Source organism: Sciurus carolinensis, chromosome 18, assembly GCF_902686445.1.
Source record: "Sciurus carolinensis chromosome 18, mSciCar1.2, whole genome shotgun sequence".
Classification (NCBI taxonomy): Eukaryota; Metazoa; Chordata; class Mammalia; order Rodentia; family Sciuridae; genus Sciurus; species Sciurus carolinensis.
Genome location: NC_062230.1, coordinates 8,865,847 through 8,881,125, shown reverse-complemented (window position 1 = coordinate 8,881,125; position 15,279 = coordinate 8,865,847). Strand labels below are relative to the sequence as shown.

General features: G+C 41.6%; 2 protein-coding genes across 3 annotated transcripts in view; one reads left to right on the top strand and one right to left on the bottom strand.

Annotated features, from left to right (window-relative positions):
• Znf789 (zinc finger protein 789) overlaps positions 1-15,279 on the top strand; it is a 56,039-nt gene that overhangs the window by 36,357 nt on the left and 4,403 nt on the right. The window contains exons 1-3 of one of the 2 annotated variants that reach the window (XM_047532855.1): positions 1,144-1,195; positions 4,782-4,908; positions 14,884-14,997. The exons of the other annotated variant lie outside the window; for it this stretch is intronic. Of the exons in view, the coding sequence (XP_047388811.1) occupies positions 1,172-1,195; positions 4,782-4,908; positions 14,884-14,997 (265 nt within the window). The 5' untranslated portion in view covers positions 1,144-1,171. Of the gene's footprint in view, positions 1-1,143; positions 1,196-4,781; positions 4,909-14,883; positions 14,998-15,279 lie in introns of those variants that run through there. 2 annotated transcript variants of the gene reach the window in all.
• Positions 8,442-9,184, bottom strand: LOC124969877 (peptidyl-prolyl cis-trans isomerase A-like). Its single transcript, XM_047532872.1, has one exon. It carries the CDS (start codon positions 9,147-9,149, stop codon positions 8,655-8,657), a length of 495 nt encoding a protein of 164 aa, XP_047388828.1. The 5' UTR covers positions 9,150-9,184; the 3' UTR covers positions 8,442-8,654.

The following is a 15,279-nucleotide window of genomic DNA, read 5'->3' as shown; positions in this document are numbered from 1 at the left end:
CTCTTTATTCAGAGCTTCCTCCAAGGAAGTTGACCAGTAACGATTGTGTGGGCAAAGCCCCAAAGAGAGCAGAGGAAAGTTTTATAGTGGGAAAAAGAGAAAGCTCAAATAGCCTTGTTTGTTTTTTTTTTTTTTTATTTTTTTTATTTTTTTTTATTTTGTGTGTGTGTGTGTGTGTGTGTGTGTGTGTGTGTGTTTTAGATTGGGGATGCTGTTTATCTAGATTACCTAGGTTAATTAGAAGTGGGTCATCCTATGTGATTGGGTAGGGGAGCATATTTACTTCCTCTTTTTGGCCTTAAATTGAAGGGGGTGGGGTGTGTGAAAATTGTCTTTACCCAAATGCAGACACCAAGTGCATTTGGTGCATTCCTAGCAAAATGGAGCAGGGAGGCCAAGACTATAAACTTTCATGCTTCATGTATGCCCATAAGAACCTGTAGAAGGATCCTCTGAAACTGCAGAATTTTAGGAATTTCAGATAAGCCTCGTCTATGGAGACAGTTCCCCAGCAGTCACCAACTCCTATGATAAACCCCTGTAACCAATGGTACTTGTTTCAAAACAGCTTATATGGACTTCTATATTCTTTTAAAACATTCCTGCTGCCCTGACCTCTGGATGTGCCAGTGGTACACCAGAACATGCATAGCCCAGACTGCAGTCTTTTGCTATTCCTGAATCAACACTTTGTTTTGGAGAGTTGGTTTCTCTGTTGCTCATTTTAGTTTGACAGGGCCAAAAATTTGGGTAAAAATGGCAATGATTTACCAAGTTCTGACTGGTTCCAATTGCTGCAATTGCTGTGCTTTGGCTTCTATTGTATGGTCTGGTGTTGTCCCTTTGAATATGCCTTGTCTCCAATAGGTGCAGCAGAACTTATTCTAGGGAGAAGGGAGGGCAGTGCTGCAGTTTCCCTTGGATAAAGTTTTGGAAATTGATCCAGCCTCAGAAATCCCCAAGATGACTATTCTAGCAGCTCATTCACAAACACAGTGACTTGGTATTGACTAAACGTTGTTTGTTGGCCCCATTGGAGTACCCTGTCCCAGGTCTGCCTAGCAAGAGATCTTCAAATTAGGCATGGTCTTACTTGCTATTTCTCTCTCCTCTTCAGCCTACCCTGACAGGCCGGATCCTTCCCCTCGACCAAGATCAGGCCAGCGAAGGGATGTTCCCAACAGCCCAGTGGAAGGTGAGCTCTGGTTTCTCCTCTGCTTCCTCATCCTCACTGCTGTGAACAACTCCTTTGTTCACACTGAGCCCTCTTTAGCAATTTTGGGAATTTTCTCTTACTCTGGATCCAGATGGGTTCAAATCCAGTCTCTGTTTTGGATGTGTTACCTTCAGCAAGTTACGTAAGCACTGCGGGCCTCAGTTTCCTTACCTATAAAAGGGGAAAATGATAGTAACAATCATAAAAAGTTGTGAGAATAAATGCAGGCATGTGAAGTACTTTGCATAAACCCAGTTACGTGTTAAGTGCTCCACAAGCTTTAGCTGATATAACCATAGGTCCTGATTTTTTTTTTTTCTGTCAGTGAGCAATCTTATGAACTTAGTGTATAACAGACACTGTTTTGTTCTAGGAGATAAACTCTTACCTGAAGGAGTTAACAATCTGCTTGGAGAGGCAGATATGTAAGAAAATTCTTATAATAGGAATTAATTATGAACTGTTAGTATTAAAGGGTACATGGCAGCCTGGCAGTGGCACATGCCTGGAATCCTAGCAACTCAGGAGGCTGAGACAGGAGGATTGCAAGTTCGAGGCCGGCCTGAGCAACTTAGTGAGACCGTATCTGAAAAAAATTTTTAATAAGGGCTGGGGATATTGATTAGTGGTACAGAACTCCCTGGCTTCAATTACCAGTGTCAGGAAAAAAAGATTTGGGCATGGTAGAACATGCCTATAATACCAGTGACCTGAGCGGTTGAGCCAAGAAGATCAGAAGTTTATGGCCAGCCTCAGCAATTTAGGGTAAACCCTTATCAATTTAGTGAGACCCTGTCTCAAGATAAAAAGGACTGAGAGGGGGCTGGGGAGATAGCTCAGTCGGTACAGTGCTTGCCTTGTAAGCACAAGGCCCTGGGTTCGATCCCCAGCACCCAAAAAAAAAAAAAAAAAAAGGACTGAGAAATGTAGCTCATTGCCTCTGGGTCCAGTCCATGATAATCAAAAAAGTAAATAAAATAAAGGAAGCTGTTACTGAATTTGTAACATCATAAGAAAAGGTGATAAGGTGTGGTTTGAAAGTAAGGGGGCAGTTTGGAAGCCACTGCAACAATGTTTTTTATTTTTATTTTATTTATTTATATGTGGTGCTGAGAGTTGAACCCAGTGTCTCACACATGCTAGGCAAGTGCTCTACCATGACCCCAGTCCCTGTTTTTTATTCTTTAATTTTTACTTTTTTGGTACCAGAGATTGAACCAGTGGCACTTAACCCCTGAGCCACATCCCCAGTCCTTTTACATATATATATGTATATATATTATGTGTATATATATATATATATATATATATAATTATGTATATATGTATATGTGTATATATATATATTAAATATATATATTTATATATTTAATTTTGAGACTGGGTCTTGCTAAGTTGCTGAGGGCCTCACTAAAATGCCAAGGCTGACTTTGAACTTGTGATCCTCCTGTCTCAGCCTCCCAAGTGCTGGAATTACAGGTGTACCACCACAGGCTGTACTGAAACAATGTTGCAAGAACAGTCTGAGGACCTTCAGAGTTTGCAGCAATTTGTCAGTGTTGCTCCTGTGGGTCTGCATTTTCCGAGGGATCATGTAGCTCCACCTGCCCTGCCTGCTTCATCTCCAGTTTTCCCCTGACAGCCAGAGAATCTGCACACAGGACTGCAATGCTCTGTCGCTCCACCGTTCTTCCTATCACACTGTACTCTCCATCCACAGCTCGACATTTCTACTTGCATTTTAAGACTCAATTCAGAAATCATCTGTGCAGTCTTCCTGGATTTATTCCTCCCTGTGTTATGTACTAGGCGGTCGCTAGATTTCTGAGGAATGATGAAGTCTTAAGCCAGATGGTTGCGGAGTCAAAGTTGTGAGTGTCAATCAAGACATTGGAGGAGGGGACTGGGGATATTGCCCAGTCGGTAGAGTGCTTGCCTTGCAAGCACAAGGCCCTGGGTTCAATCCCCAGCACCACACACACAAAAAAAGACATTGGAGGAGATGGGATGGAATCAAAGGCTGGGGTTAGTCAGAAGCCAACCTTTGGATGATGGATCCAGGGTATTGGATCTAGGATATTGATGACTGGAAGGCTGCCGTATGCCAGGTTTTCCACTTCAGCCTTCATTCCCTGAGACAGGGACCAGGGCTGCCATGGGGTCATGTAGCTGGTGGATCTAGCACCTTGAGGGGCCTCATTCACATGGCTGGTAGGAGTGGTGTCCTCTGGAGCTGAGCAGGGCACAGCCTGAGTGGCTACAAGCTGTGGTAAGCACTTCCTGAAGGAAGGAGTATGACCAGGGTGAGGACCACCAGGTGCAAGGAAGACAAGAGCAAGCACTGTGCAGCAGCATGCAGGGCCAGCTCAGTGTGTGGAGAGGACCCTGGGCTCTGCAGCCACGTGACTTCCCAGTCTTGTTATCCTCGTGCAGGTGCAGAGTGTAGATGGCGAGTGGCTCAGGTTGAGGGAACTGCAGGGCTGCCCTGGTGGAAGGAGGGACATCCAGGATGGTGGCGAAACTAGATGTGAAATTTAGGTTTAATAGGAAAGAGAGGTCACATAATTTGGAAGATTTTGGTATTTGTCTGCAGAGGGGAGTGTGTGATGCTTCCCAGGATTTTGATGAATGTTTCCTGTTACTTGTTAGGTATAATGATGGCGAATTAAACCCACAGTACCTTGTAGATGAAGGAGTGCGGTGGATAGCTGCCCAGCCTCTGCTCCAGGGCCTGCACAAGTGCATAAGCAAGGGTCAGAACCCTCTGTTCTCAGCCCATGAGTTGAACACACTTGTACTTGTGTGTCCACTGGACTGAATGGTCTGTTTGCCCTCTCTGGATATACTCCCCACCCTTCTGCACATCAGTCTCTACCTTTTATATTCACTAGCATTGTGTTCCCTTACTGCCTGGCTTTTGGTTGACTTTGGGCAATGGGATGGAGTGGAGACAAGGGACCAGAGGCCTGGAAACTGAGGTTGGATGTCTATTCCCACAGTTCTCTCCCTGCCAGGCTTGTGGAATGGTGATAGCTACCATCTTGTGAGGCCCTTGCCTTGTTACCTACTCCAATTTTCTGTACTCCAATAGCCGTTCCCCTAACTTACCTCTTCAGATCTAGTGGGTGTTGGTTTTCATTAGGCCTGTCCATTCCTTTGTAAATAGTCTACATGTTAACCATGACCTCATCTCTTTCCTAAGGGCACCTGGGGCAGGACCTGTTAGTAAAGTGGTATTGGGACACAGTCATGCTCATTTGCATATGGTAGTTTGGGGTTGCTTTTGTGCTGTAACAGCAGAGTTGAATAGCTGCACTAGACCAAATAGCTTAAAAAACCCAAAATATTTGCCACATGGCCCTTTAGAGAACACCTTTGTTAACCCATGGCACAGAAGAAAAAACATGCCTGGTCTGAAGGTCAGCTGTCTGATTGGAGTCCTGAATTTATCACTTATTGAGTGACCTTAGCCAGGGCACTTGACCTCACCTTCATCTGTAGAAGAACAATAATAGTTGCAGCTGATTTTAGGAATTGAAGTTACAATGGTCAGTTCTTTTTTCAGGAGTTGCTGTCATTTGAAGATGTGGCAATGTACTTCACCAGAGATGAATGGGGTCACCTTGACTGGGCTCAAAAGAACCTCTACAGAGATGTGATGCTGGAGAACCACAGGAACATGATCTTGCTGGGTAATGGTTGTTTGTATATTCTATGTCTGTGCAAGTACATAATTCCTTCATCCCTTATCTGCAACTCCAAAATCCAAGAGTGCTGGAAATCAGAAGTTTTTCATAACTTATTTGGCTGCAAAGCTTTAGTTGAAGTGACCAGGCAGTGAAGCCACTACCTGTCTGTGATTTTCCCACCTGCTGTGCATATCTATATACTTAGCTTTGGAAATGTCCATGTGTTTGGTTGAGGGCAGAGCTCCAAACCCTACTGGGGATGGTACCTAATACAAAATACATATACAAAATCACCTCGACATCTGGACGGAATCTGTAAACCCATGTGGTCCCCAGGGTTTCGTATAAGGAATTGTGGACAGTGAAGAGCTGTGTTTTGTTTTAGGGGTCGGAAGCTCCCACTTTCACTCCCTTCTTCCACATCTTTTGAGACTTTGGGGAGTTGGAAAAATTATGGCTACTTTAGATTCCAAAGACTTGCTTCTTGTTCTCTTGAAATCTTTTTTCTTTCTTCTCTGAAAAAGGGAAGCTTCCTTCTCTAATGCTAGTGAGTTAAACTCCCATTTCTGAATTGTATGACCTCCATCTTTCCAGCAGTCTGCCTTTGTCTTATGCCAGCAGAGTCTCTGAAACACATGAGTGGCCTTGATAGTTTCCCTTCCTGGGCAACACGCTTGCCTCCCCACACTGATAGAAGTGTCTTGATCACCTCTTATAGGTACAGCCATTCACCCTGGATTTTTAAAAATTGAACATTCTTTGAAAAAGTATTACAGCCAGGCACAGTGGCACACACCTGTAATCCTAATGACTCAGGAGGCTGAGGCAGGATTAAAGGTTCAAATCCTGCCTCAGCAATTACTATTTCAGCGTACTCCATTAGTGATTTTAGTAGTTCTAGCAATAATAATGCTCATTATAGAAATTTCAGAAAATATGTTAATGAATAGAGTGGATAGTAAAAAACATCTATAGGCCCATTGTCTGGAAAGAACTTAATAGCTTGGTTTACTTTTTTCTAGTCAGTTCATCTTGCTGTCTACTCACATGTTCACTTACTCAATACACATACATGTGGAATTTTTTTAAAACAATATTTGGACAGTGTGCTCAAGTTTTGTATTCTGCTTTGTTGTTGTTTTCTTGCTGTACTGGGAACTGAACCTAGAGGTGCTCTACCACTGAATTACAGTCCCAGACCTTTTGAGACCGGGTCTTGTTGAGTTGCAAAGGTCAATCTTGAATTTTATAATTCTGCCTCATCCTTCCAAGCAGCTGGAATTACAAGTGCATGCCACCTGGCTGTATTCTGTTAAATATGCTGTATATAGTGAGCCAGGAATGGTGGTACATGTTTCTAACCCCAGTAACTTGGAAGGCTGAGGTGGGAGGATCACCAGGTTTGAGGTCAGTCTCAGCAACTTGGCAAGACTGTCTTAAAAAATAAAAAGGAGGGGAAGTGGCATGTGACTCAGGGGTTAAGTGCCCCTGGATTTAATCCCTGGTACCTAAATAAATAAATAAATAAAAATGTAGACACATACACACACAGACACACACACACACACACACACACAGACACACACGTATTGCAAACATATTCCTATTGTTAATATGGGAACACATGGGTTTTTAATATCAGCCCGATACTTAGGACTTCATTGTATTAACATGCTATACTTTATTTATAATCATTCCCTATTAACACAGTTAATTTGCAGTTTTACACTGCTGGAACACTGTGCCAAATATCTCTGGTTCATCTTTTCCTAATTTTTCCTTAGTGTGTATTTCTTTTTTTTTTTTTTCCTTTTTTTTTAAATTTATTTTTATTGTAAACAAATGGGATACATGTTCTTTCTGTTTGTACATGGAGTAACAGCATACCATTTGCATAATCATACATTTACATAGGGTAATGATGTCTGAATCATTCTGTTGTTTTTTCCTTCCCCCATCCCTCCCACCCCTCTTTTCCCACTATACAGTCCCTCCTTCCTCCATTCTTGCACCCCTCCCACCCCCCCATTATGTGTCATCATCCGCTTATCAGTGAGATCATTCGTCCTTTGAGATTGGCTTATCTCACTTAGCATGATGTTCTCCAAGTTCATCCATTTGCCTGCAAATGCCATAATTTTATCATTCCATTGTATATATATATATACCAAAGTTTCTTTATCCATTCATCAATTGAAGGACATCTAGGTTGGTTCCACAATCTCGCTATTGTGAACTGAGCAGCTATGAACATTGATGTGGCTGTATCTCTGTAATATGCTGATTTTAAGTCCTTTGGGTATAGGCTGAGGAGTGGAATAGCTGGGTCAAATGGTGGTTCCATTCCAAGTTTTCTAAGGAATCTCCACACTGCTTTCCAGAGTGGCTGCACTAATTTGCAGCCCCACCAGCAATGTATGAGTGTACCTTTTTCCCCACATCCTCGCCAATACCTATTGTTGCTTGTGTTCTTGATAATCGTCATTCTAATTGGGGTGAGATGGAATCTTAGTATAGTTTTGATTTGCATTTCTCTTATTACTAGAGATGGTGAACATTTTTTCATATATTTGTTGACTGCTTGTAGATCTTCTTCTGTGAAGTGTCTGTTCATATCCTTAGCCCATTTGTTGATTGGGTTATTTGTATTCTTCGTGTAGAGTTTTTTGAGTTCTTTATATAGTCTGGAAATTAGTGCTCTATCTGAAGTATGAGTGGCAAAGATTTTCTCCCATTCTGTAGGCTCTCTCTTCGCATTACTGATAGTTTCCTTTGCTGAGAGAAAGCTATTTAGTTTGAATCTGTCCCAGTTATTGACTCTTGCTTTTATTTCTTGTGCTATGGGAGTCCTGTTAAGGAAGTCTGGTCCTAAGCCAACAAGTTGAAGATTTGGACCTACTTTTTCTTCTATAAGATGCAGGGTCTCTGGTCTGATTTCAAAGTCCTTGATCCATTGTGAGTTGATTTTTGCGCAGTGTGAGAGATAGGGGTTTAGTTTCATTCTGTTGCATATGGATTTCCAGTTTTCCTAGCACCATTTGTTGAAGAGGCTATCTTTTCTCCATTGCATATTTTTGGCACCTTTGTCTAGTATGAGAAAATTGTATTTATTTGGGTTTGTGTCCGTGTCCTCTATTCTGTACCATTGATCTACCTGTCTATTTTCGTGCCAATACCATGCCGTTTTTGTTACTATTGCTTTGTAGTATAAAGTTCTGGTATTCCGATACCCCTGTTTCATTCTTCCTTCTAAGGATTGCTTTAGCTATTCTGGGTTTCCTATCCTTCAGATGAATTTCATGATTGCTTGCTCTATTTCTGTAAGGTACGTCATTAGGATTTTAATTGGAATTGCACTGAATCTGTATAGCACTTTTGGTAGTATGGCCATTTTGACAATATTAATTCTTTGTATCCAAGAACATGGGAGATCTTTCCATCTTCTAAGTTCTTCCTCAATTTCTTTCTTCCATGTTTTGAAGTTTTCATTTTAGAGATCTTTTCCCAAGTATTTTATTTTATTTTTTTTATTTTTATTTTTTTTTGTCATTTAGTTTTTATTCATAATCCATAAACTTAACTCTGCAATCCAGCTAGACTTGGGAGGGAAATAAGGAAAATATGGAACCCAAAGAACTGCAGCGAGAGCACAAAGATTATGGGATATTGCGAGCAGATGGGGTGGAGGGGTGCTCTCCTGAGCTACAGAGGAATGGTTTGGTGGTTAAGATAAACACAAGTCAAATGTATTAGAGTTGTCCACAGTCGGTAATGGTGATCTTCTTGCTGGTCTTGCCATTCCTGGACCCAAAGTGCTCCATGGCTTCCACGATGTTCATGCCCTCTTTCACCTTCCCAAAGACCACATGCTTGCCATCCAACCACTCAGTCTTGGCAGTGCAGATGAAAAACTGAGAACCGTTTGTGTTTGGCCCAGCATTTGCCATAGACAAGATGCCAGGGCCTGTATGCTTCAGGATGAAGTTCTCATCGTCAAACTTCTCCCCATAGATGGACTTGCCGCCAGTGCCATTATGGCGTGTGAAGTCACCACCCTGGCACATAAATCCTGGAATAATTCTGTGAAAGCAGGAACCCTTATAACCAAATCCTTTCTCTCCAGTACTCAGAGCACGAAAATTTTCTTCTGTCTTTGGAACTTTGTCTGCAAACAGCTCGAAGGAGACGTGGCCCAAGGGCTCGCCGTCGACGGCGATGTCGAAGAACACGGTAGGGTTGACCATGGCTGACAGAGAACGACCACAGGCGACAGCGGCGTCTTGAAAGCCAGTATTTTATTTTTTTGAGACTATTGCAAATGGAGTTGTTTTCCTCATTTCCCTTTCAGATGTTTCATCACTTGTGTATAAAAATGCTTTAGATTTATGCGTGTTGATTTTATAGCCTGCTATTTTGCTGAATTCATTGATGAGGTCTAGAAGTTTTCTGGAGGAGCTTTTTGGATCCTCTAAATATAGAATCATGTCATCAGCAAATAGTGACAGCTTAAATTCCTCTTTTCCTATTTGTATCGCTTTAATTTCTTTAGTCTGTCTAATTGCTCTGGCTAGAGTTTCAAGGACAATGTTGAATAGAAGTGGTGAAAGAGGACATCCCTGTCTTGTTCCCATTTTTAAAGGGAATGCTTTCAGTTTTTCTCCATTAAGAATGATGTTGGTGGGCTGGGGAGATAGCTTAGTCAGCCCTGGGTTCGATCCCCAGCACCACAAAAAAAACAAAACAAAAAAAAGAATGATGTTGGCCATGGGCTTAGCATAAATAGCCTTTACAATGTTCAGGAATGTTCCTACTATCCCTATTTTTTCTAGTGTTTTGAGCATGAAGGGGTGTTGTATTTTGTCTGTGTCAGTTGAAATAACCATATGATTCTTAACCTTAAGTCTGTTGACATGATGGATTATGTTTATTGATTTACAGATATTAAACCATCCTTGCATTCCAGGGATGAACCCCACTTGATCGTGGTGCACAATTTTCTTAATATGTTTTTGGATACGGTTTGCCAATATTTGTTAAGGATCTTTGCATCTATATTCATCAAGGATATTGGTCTAAAATTTTCTTTCCTTGATGTGTCTTTGCCTGGTTTGGGTATGAGGGTGATATTAGCTTCATAGAATGTGTTTGGTAGTGTACCCTCCTTTTCTATTTCCTGGAATACTTTGAGAAGTATTGGAATGAGTTCTTCTTTGAAGGTCTTGTAGAACTTGACTGAGAATCCGTGTGGTCCTGGGCTTTTCTTGGATGGTAGATTTTTAATGACTTCTTCTATTTCATTGCTTGATATTGATCTGTTTAAATTGTGTATATCCTCCTGGTTCAGTTTGGGAGGAGAATATGTCTCTAGAAATTTGTCAATGTCTTTGGTAGTTTCTATTTTGTTGTAATACAGATTTTCAAAGTAGCTTCTCATTATGTTCTGTACTCAGTGGTGTCTGTCTTGATATTTCCTTTTTCATCATGAATTTTAGTAATTTGAGTTTTCTCCTTCTCTCTGTTAGTGTGGCTAAGGGTTTGTCTATTTTGTTTACTTTCTCAAAGAACCAACTTTTTGTTTTGTCAATTTTTGAATTGTTTCTTTTGTTTCAATTTCATTGATTTCAGCTCTGATTTTAATTATTTCCTGTCTTCTACTACTTTTGCTGTTATTCTGTTCTTCTTTTTCTAGGGCTTTGAAGCTTTTTCTAGGGCTGTAATGTTAGGTCATTTAGTTGTTGACTTTTCATTCTTTTCTGGAATGCACTCCATGCAATGAATTTTCCTCTTAGTACCGCTTTCATAGTGTCCCAGAGATTTTGATATGTTGTATTGTCGTTCTCATTGACCTCTAAGAATTTTTTTTATCTCCTCCCTGATGTTTTCTGTTATCCATGTTTCATTCAATATCATATTATTTAGTCTTCAGTGTTGGAGTAATTTCTGTTTTTTATTTTGTCATTGATTTCTGTTCTCAGTCCATTATGATCTGATAGGATACAAGGCAGTATCTCTATTTTTTTGCATTTCCTAAGGGCTGCTTTGTGGCACAACATATGGTCTATTTTCTTTTTTTTTTTTTTTTTTTTTTTTTTTTTTTTCGGGTGCTGGGGATTGAACCCAGGGCCTTGTGCTTACAAGGCAAGCACTCTACCGACTGAGCTATCTCCCCAGCCCCTGGTCTATTTTCAAGAAGGTTCCATGTGCTGCTGAGAAGAATGTGAATCTGCTCGTTGATGGATGGAAAATTCTATATATGTCTATTAAGTCTATTTTATTGATTGTATTATTGAGTTTTATGGTTTCTTTGGTTGGTTTTTGTTTGGAAGATCTATCTAGTGGTGACAGCAGTGTGTTAAAGTCACCCAGAATTATTGCGTTGTGGTCTATGTGATTCCTGAAATTGAGAAGGATTTGTTTGATGTACAGGGATGCACCATTGTTTGGGGCATAAATATTTACTATCATTATGTCTTCCTGATTTATGATTCCCTTAAGCAGTATGAAATGTCCTTCTTTATCCCTTCTGACTAACTTTGGCTTGAAGTCCACTTTATCTGATATAAGGATGGAAACCCCCGCTTTTTTACTGAGTCCATGTGCATGGTAGGTTTTTTCCCATCCTTTCACCTTTAGTCTGTGGATGTGTTTTTCTATGAGATGAGTCTCTTGCAGGCAGCATATTGTTGGGTCTTTCTTATTAATCCATTCTGCCAGTCTATGTCTTTTGATTGATGAGTTTAGGCCATTAATGTTCAGGGTTATTATTGAGATATGATTTGTGTTCCCAGTCATTTGGCTTACTTTGGTTTTTAACTTGGCTTGGTTTCTCCTTTGAGTGGTTTTTCTCCATGGTAGTTCCTCCCTTTGCTGACCTCCATTGTTGTTTTTCATTTCCTCCTCATGTAATATTTTGTTGAGAACATTGTGTAGTGCAGGCTTTCTATTTGTAAATTCTTTTAACTTTTGTTTATCATGGAAGGATTTTATTACATCTTCAAATCTGAAGGTTAGTTTTGCTGGGTATAGGATTCTTGGTTGGCAACCATGTTCTTTCAGAGCTTGAAATATGTTGTTCCAGGCCCTTCTAGATTTTAGAGTCTGGGTTGAGAAGTCTGCTGCTATCCGTATTGGTCTCCCCCTAGATGTAATCTGATGCTTTCTTGCGGCCTTCAAAATCCTATCTTTATTTTGAATGTGAGGCATTTTCATTATAATGTGCCTTGGTGTGGACTTGTGATTTTGTGCATTTGGTGTTCTGTAAGCCTCTTGTATTTGATTTTCCGTTTCATTCTTCAGGTTTGGGAAGTTTTCTGATATTATTTCATTGAATAGGTTGTTCATTCCTTTGGTTTGTATCTCTGTGCCTTCCTCAATCCCAGTAATTCTTAAATTTGGTCTTTTCATGATGTCCCATAGTTCTTGGAGATTCTGTTCATGATTTCTTACCATCTTCTCTGGGCAACTTTATTTTCAAGATTAAATATTTTGTCTTCATTGTCAGAGGTGCTGTCTTCCAAGTGGTCTAGTCTTTTAGTGATGCTTTCCATTGAGTTTTTTATTTAGTTTATTGTTTCTTTCATTTCAAGGATTTTTGTTTGGTTTTTTTTTTTTTTTTTTTTTTTTTTTTTTTTTGAGAGTCTCTATGTCTTGGTTGAAATGATCTTTTGCTTCCTGCACTTGCTCTTTCAGCTTATTGGTATTATTATTCATTGCCTGCATTTGCTCTCTTATCTCATCCTTTGCTTCACGAATCATCTTAATCATGTATAATCTGAAGTCTTTTTCTGACATTTCTTCTAACATACTGTCATTGGATTCTATTAATATAGAATCTAGATTTGTTTGGATCATTTTCTTCCCTTGTTTTTTCATGTTGTTCATGTATCTTCCCCACTAGCAGTGCAGATCTGGGGTATTGCAGATTTCCCCCTATAGGCTTATAGTGGCCCTATAGGTTTCCAAAACCTTTTCTTTAAGGAGAGATCAATATTAGCAGTGCCCAATTCAGACACTATGCAATCCTAGACCAAATAGCCCCTATGAGGACAGTAACAAATTGTCATAATAAACAGAATGAGTTCAAATATTATCTTCAGTAAAACAAACAGATTTGCAATAAGGTCTGCAGTTCCAAATGGAGGACAAAGAGGATGCAGAGGGATGTAGAACGTGGCTGTTAATGGGATAAGAAAAGAATATACAGAAGTTCTAGACAATAGAAAGGGTGAGAGTGTAATCAAAAGAAATTGGATGTTAGCATGCAAAAAAGGGAGAAAGAGACTCTGAGGGAACAGTAAACAAAAGGAAAAGAGAGCAAGAAAAGTAAAGAATTAAAAACTTAAATTTTTTCAATAAGGAGAAAAAAGAAAATCTACAGTTAACAGTCATATAGTAATGAAACCTCCCAGAGTTCAGTAGCCTGATGCATGAGAGGTTCCTGACAATGAGCTTCAAGCCTCCAGCAGGCGTCTCAGGATGGGATTTGCCCCACCTAAAGAAAGGAACTATGGCTTGCAGGATTATCCAAGATGGCCGCTCTGGCTTCCAAATGTGTTGGCAAATGGGGAGCTGCAGCTCAGGGTGTGGCCGTGGTCAACAGGAGATCCTGGAGGCGGGATGCGGTTGGTCAGGCAGCGGTCCTGGATGTTGGGTGTGTTTGGTGTGGTTGTGGGATCCTGGAGGGTGGGCGCAATCAGTCAGTCTGGGGTCCTGGTGATAGGGCGCAGTCAGTTGGTCTGGGGGTCCTGGCGGCAGGGAGCAGTCAGTCGTTGTGAGGGCCCCAGAGGCAGGGAGTGATCGGTCGGGGTGAGGGATCCTGGAGACGGGGTTCAGTCAATCCGGCCAGGGGTCCTACGGGGCCTGGCTATTGTCTCAAAATGGTGGCAGCCACGTGTATTCAAACTTGCAGGTACTGTAACAGTGAACTTCCAGGCAACAGCAGGCAGTTGGTGCTCCACTGGCGGTCGGCAATCAGTTTGCTGACTGTTGTCGGACGATCGGGAGGTGAACCTCGGTTGGCGGGTGATGGATAGGTATCGCGTTCCCTCTGCCCGCAGAGAGAGCCACGACAAACTGGTTGTTCGTTAGAGCTCTTTATTGTTCTTCTTCTACAAGGAAGTCACGGTCATTATATATATGAATCATGAGCCAATCAGGTTACAGAGCATGTGGGGAGAGCATGATTACTATATAGAATACACTAGGGGCATGAAGAGAGCACGCAGCGAGCACGAGTCACCTCGTCCAATCAGGTCAACTTCCTTAAGCAGTGTCAGCTGTTTGTTGCAAACCAGGCCATTCTGGCTCAATGCCAGGCGCCATATTGAAGTCCCTGAAAGCCAGGCTAGGGTGGGGTCCGCGGTACCCTGACAGATAGGTGTAAGGCAGGTGATGGAGAGGCGAGAGGCAGGCAAATGGCAGATGATAGGCACCCGACAGTGAGCAATCTGCACTCAAGAAAGGCGTTGATATGCTGGCAGATTGCAGGTGATCACAGCAGACAAATGGGGTAAATAGCAGGGGATTGATAAGCAGCAAAAACTGCCTTACCAAGAAACAGATATCCTCTGCTTGAAACCAGAGTTATGGAGCGACAAGGAACGCAGCCTCCCTCTAGTCCGCCATTTTCGATCTCCCCCTTAGTGTGTATTTCTAAGAGTGAATTAGTGTTATCTAAGGACCTGAATATTGTTCAGGCTTTCAATAAAGATTGCCAGTCTTGCGGGCTGGGGATATAGCTCAGTTGGTAGAGTGCTTGCCTTGCAAGCACAAGGCCCTGGGTTCTAATCCCCAGTACTGTAAAAAAAAAAAAAATTGCCAGTCTTCACAAAGATTGCATCAGTTCTGTCCTCATTAGTATTTTTAATTATTATTCTTATTTTTGCTTGCTATTGTGGACCCAGAGGGGTGAGACTGAGCCCTGGGACAGCTTTATGTAGCTTACTAACGGCCACCTCCCATTTGCTTCTCCACGAGTAGGATTTCAGTTTCCCAAACCTGAGGTGATCTGTCAGCTGGAAAACTGGGACGAGCCATGGATCCTGGATCTGCAACGTGCTGGGATTAGGAAAGCTTCCAATAGTGCTTGCCCAGGTGGGTGAGGAGACCCAGGCAAGAGAAGTCGTGAAGGGGAAGGGAAGGCACGTTAGGGAAGCTGCTTCTGTGTGCCAGATGTGCAGCATGTATCATACCCACTTCCTCATCCCTACTGCCCTGGAATGTGGTAGGACGATCATCACCCACCTCTTCCAGATGAAGAAATGGAAAGAGAAGACCTCTCTTACATAGTGAGAAAGTTGACAGTTGGGATTTGAGTTCAAGTCTGTGAAGCTCATCCTCTCTCTTCTGCAGTATGGAAAGGCTTCTCTGAAGCAG

Excerpts from the sequence above, each read along its gene's own strand:
- LOC124969877 (XM_047532872.1), bottom strand. The coding sequence starts at position 9,149 with ATGGTCAACCCTACCGTGTTCTTCGACATCGCCGTCGACGGCGAGCCC.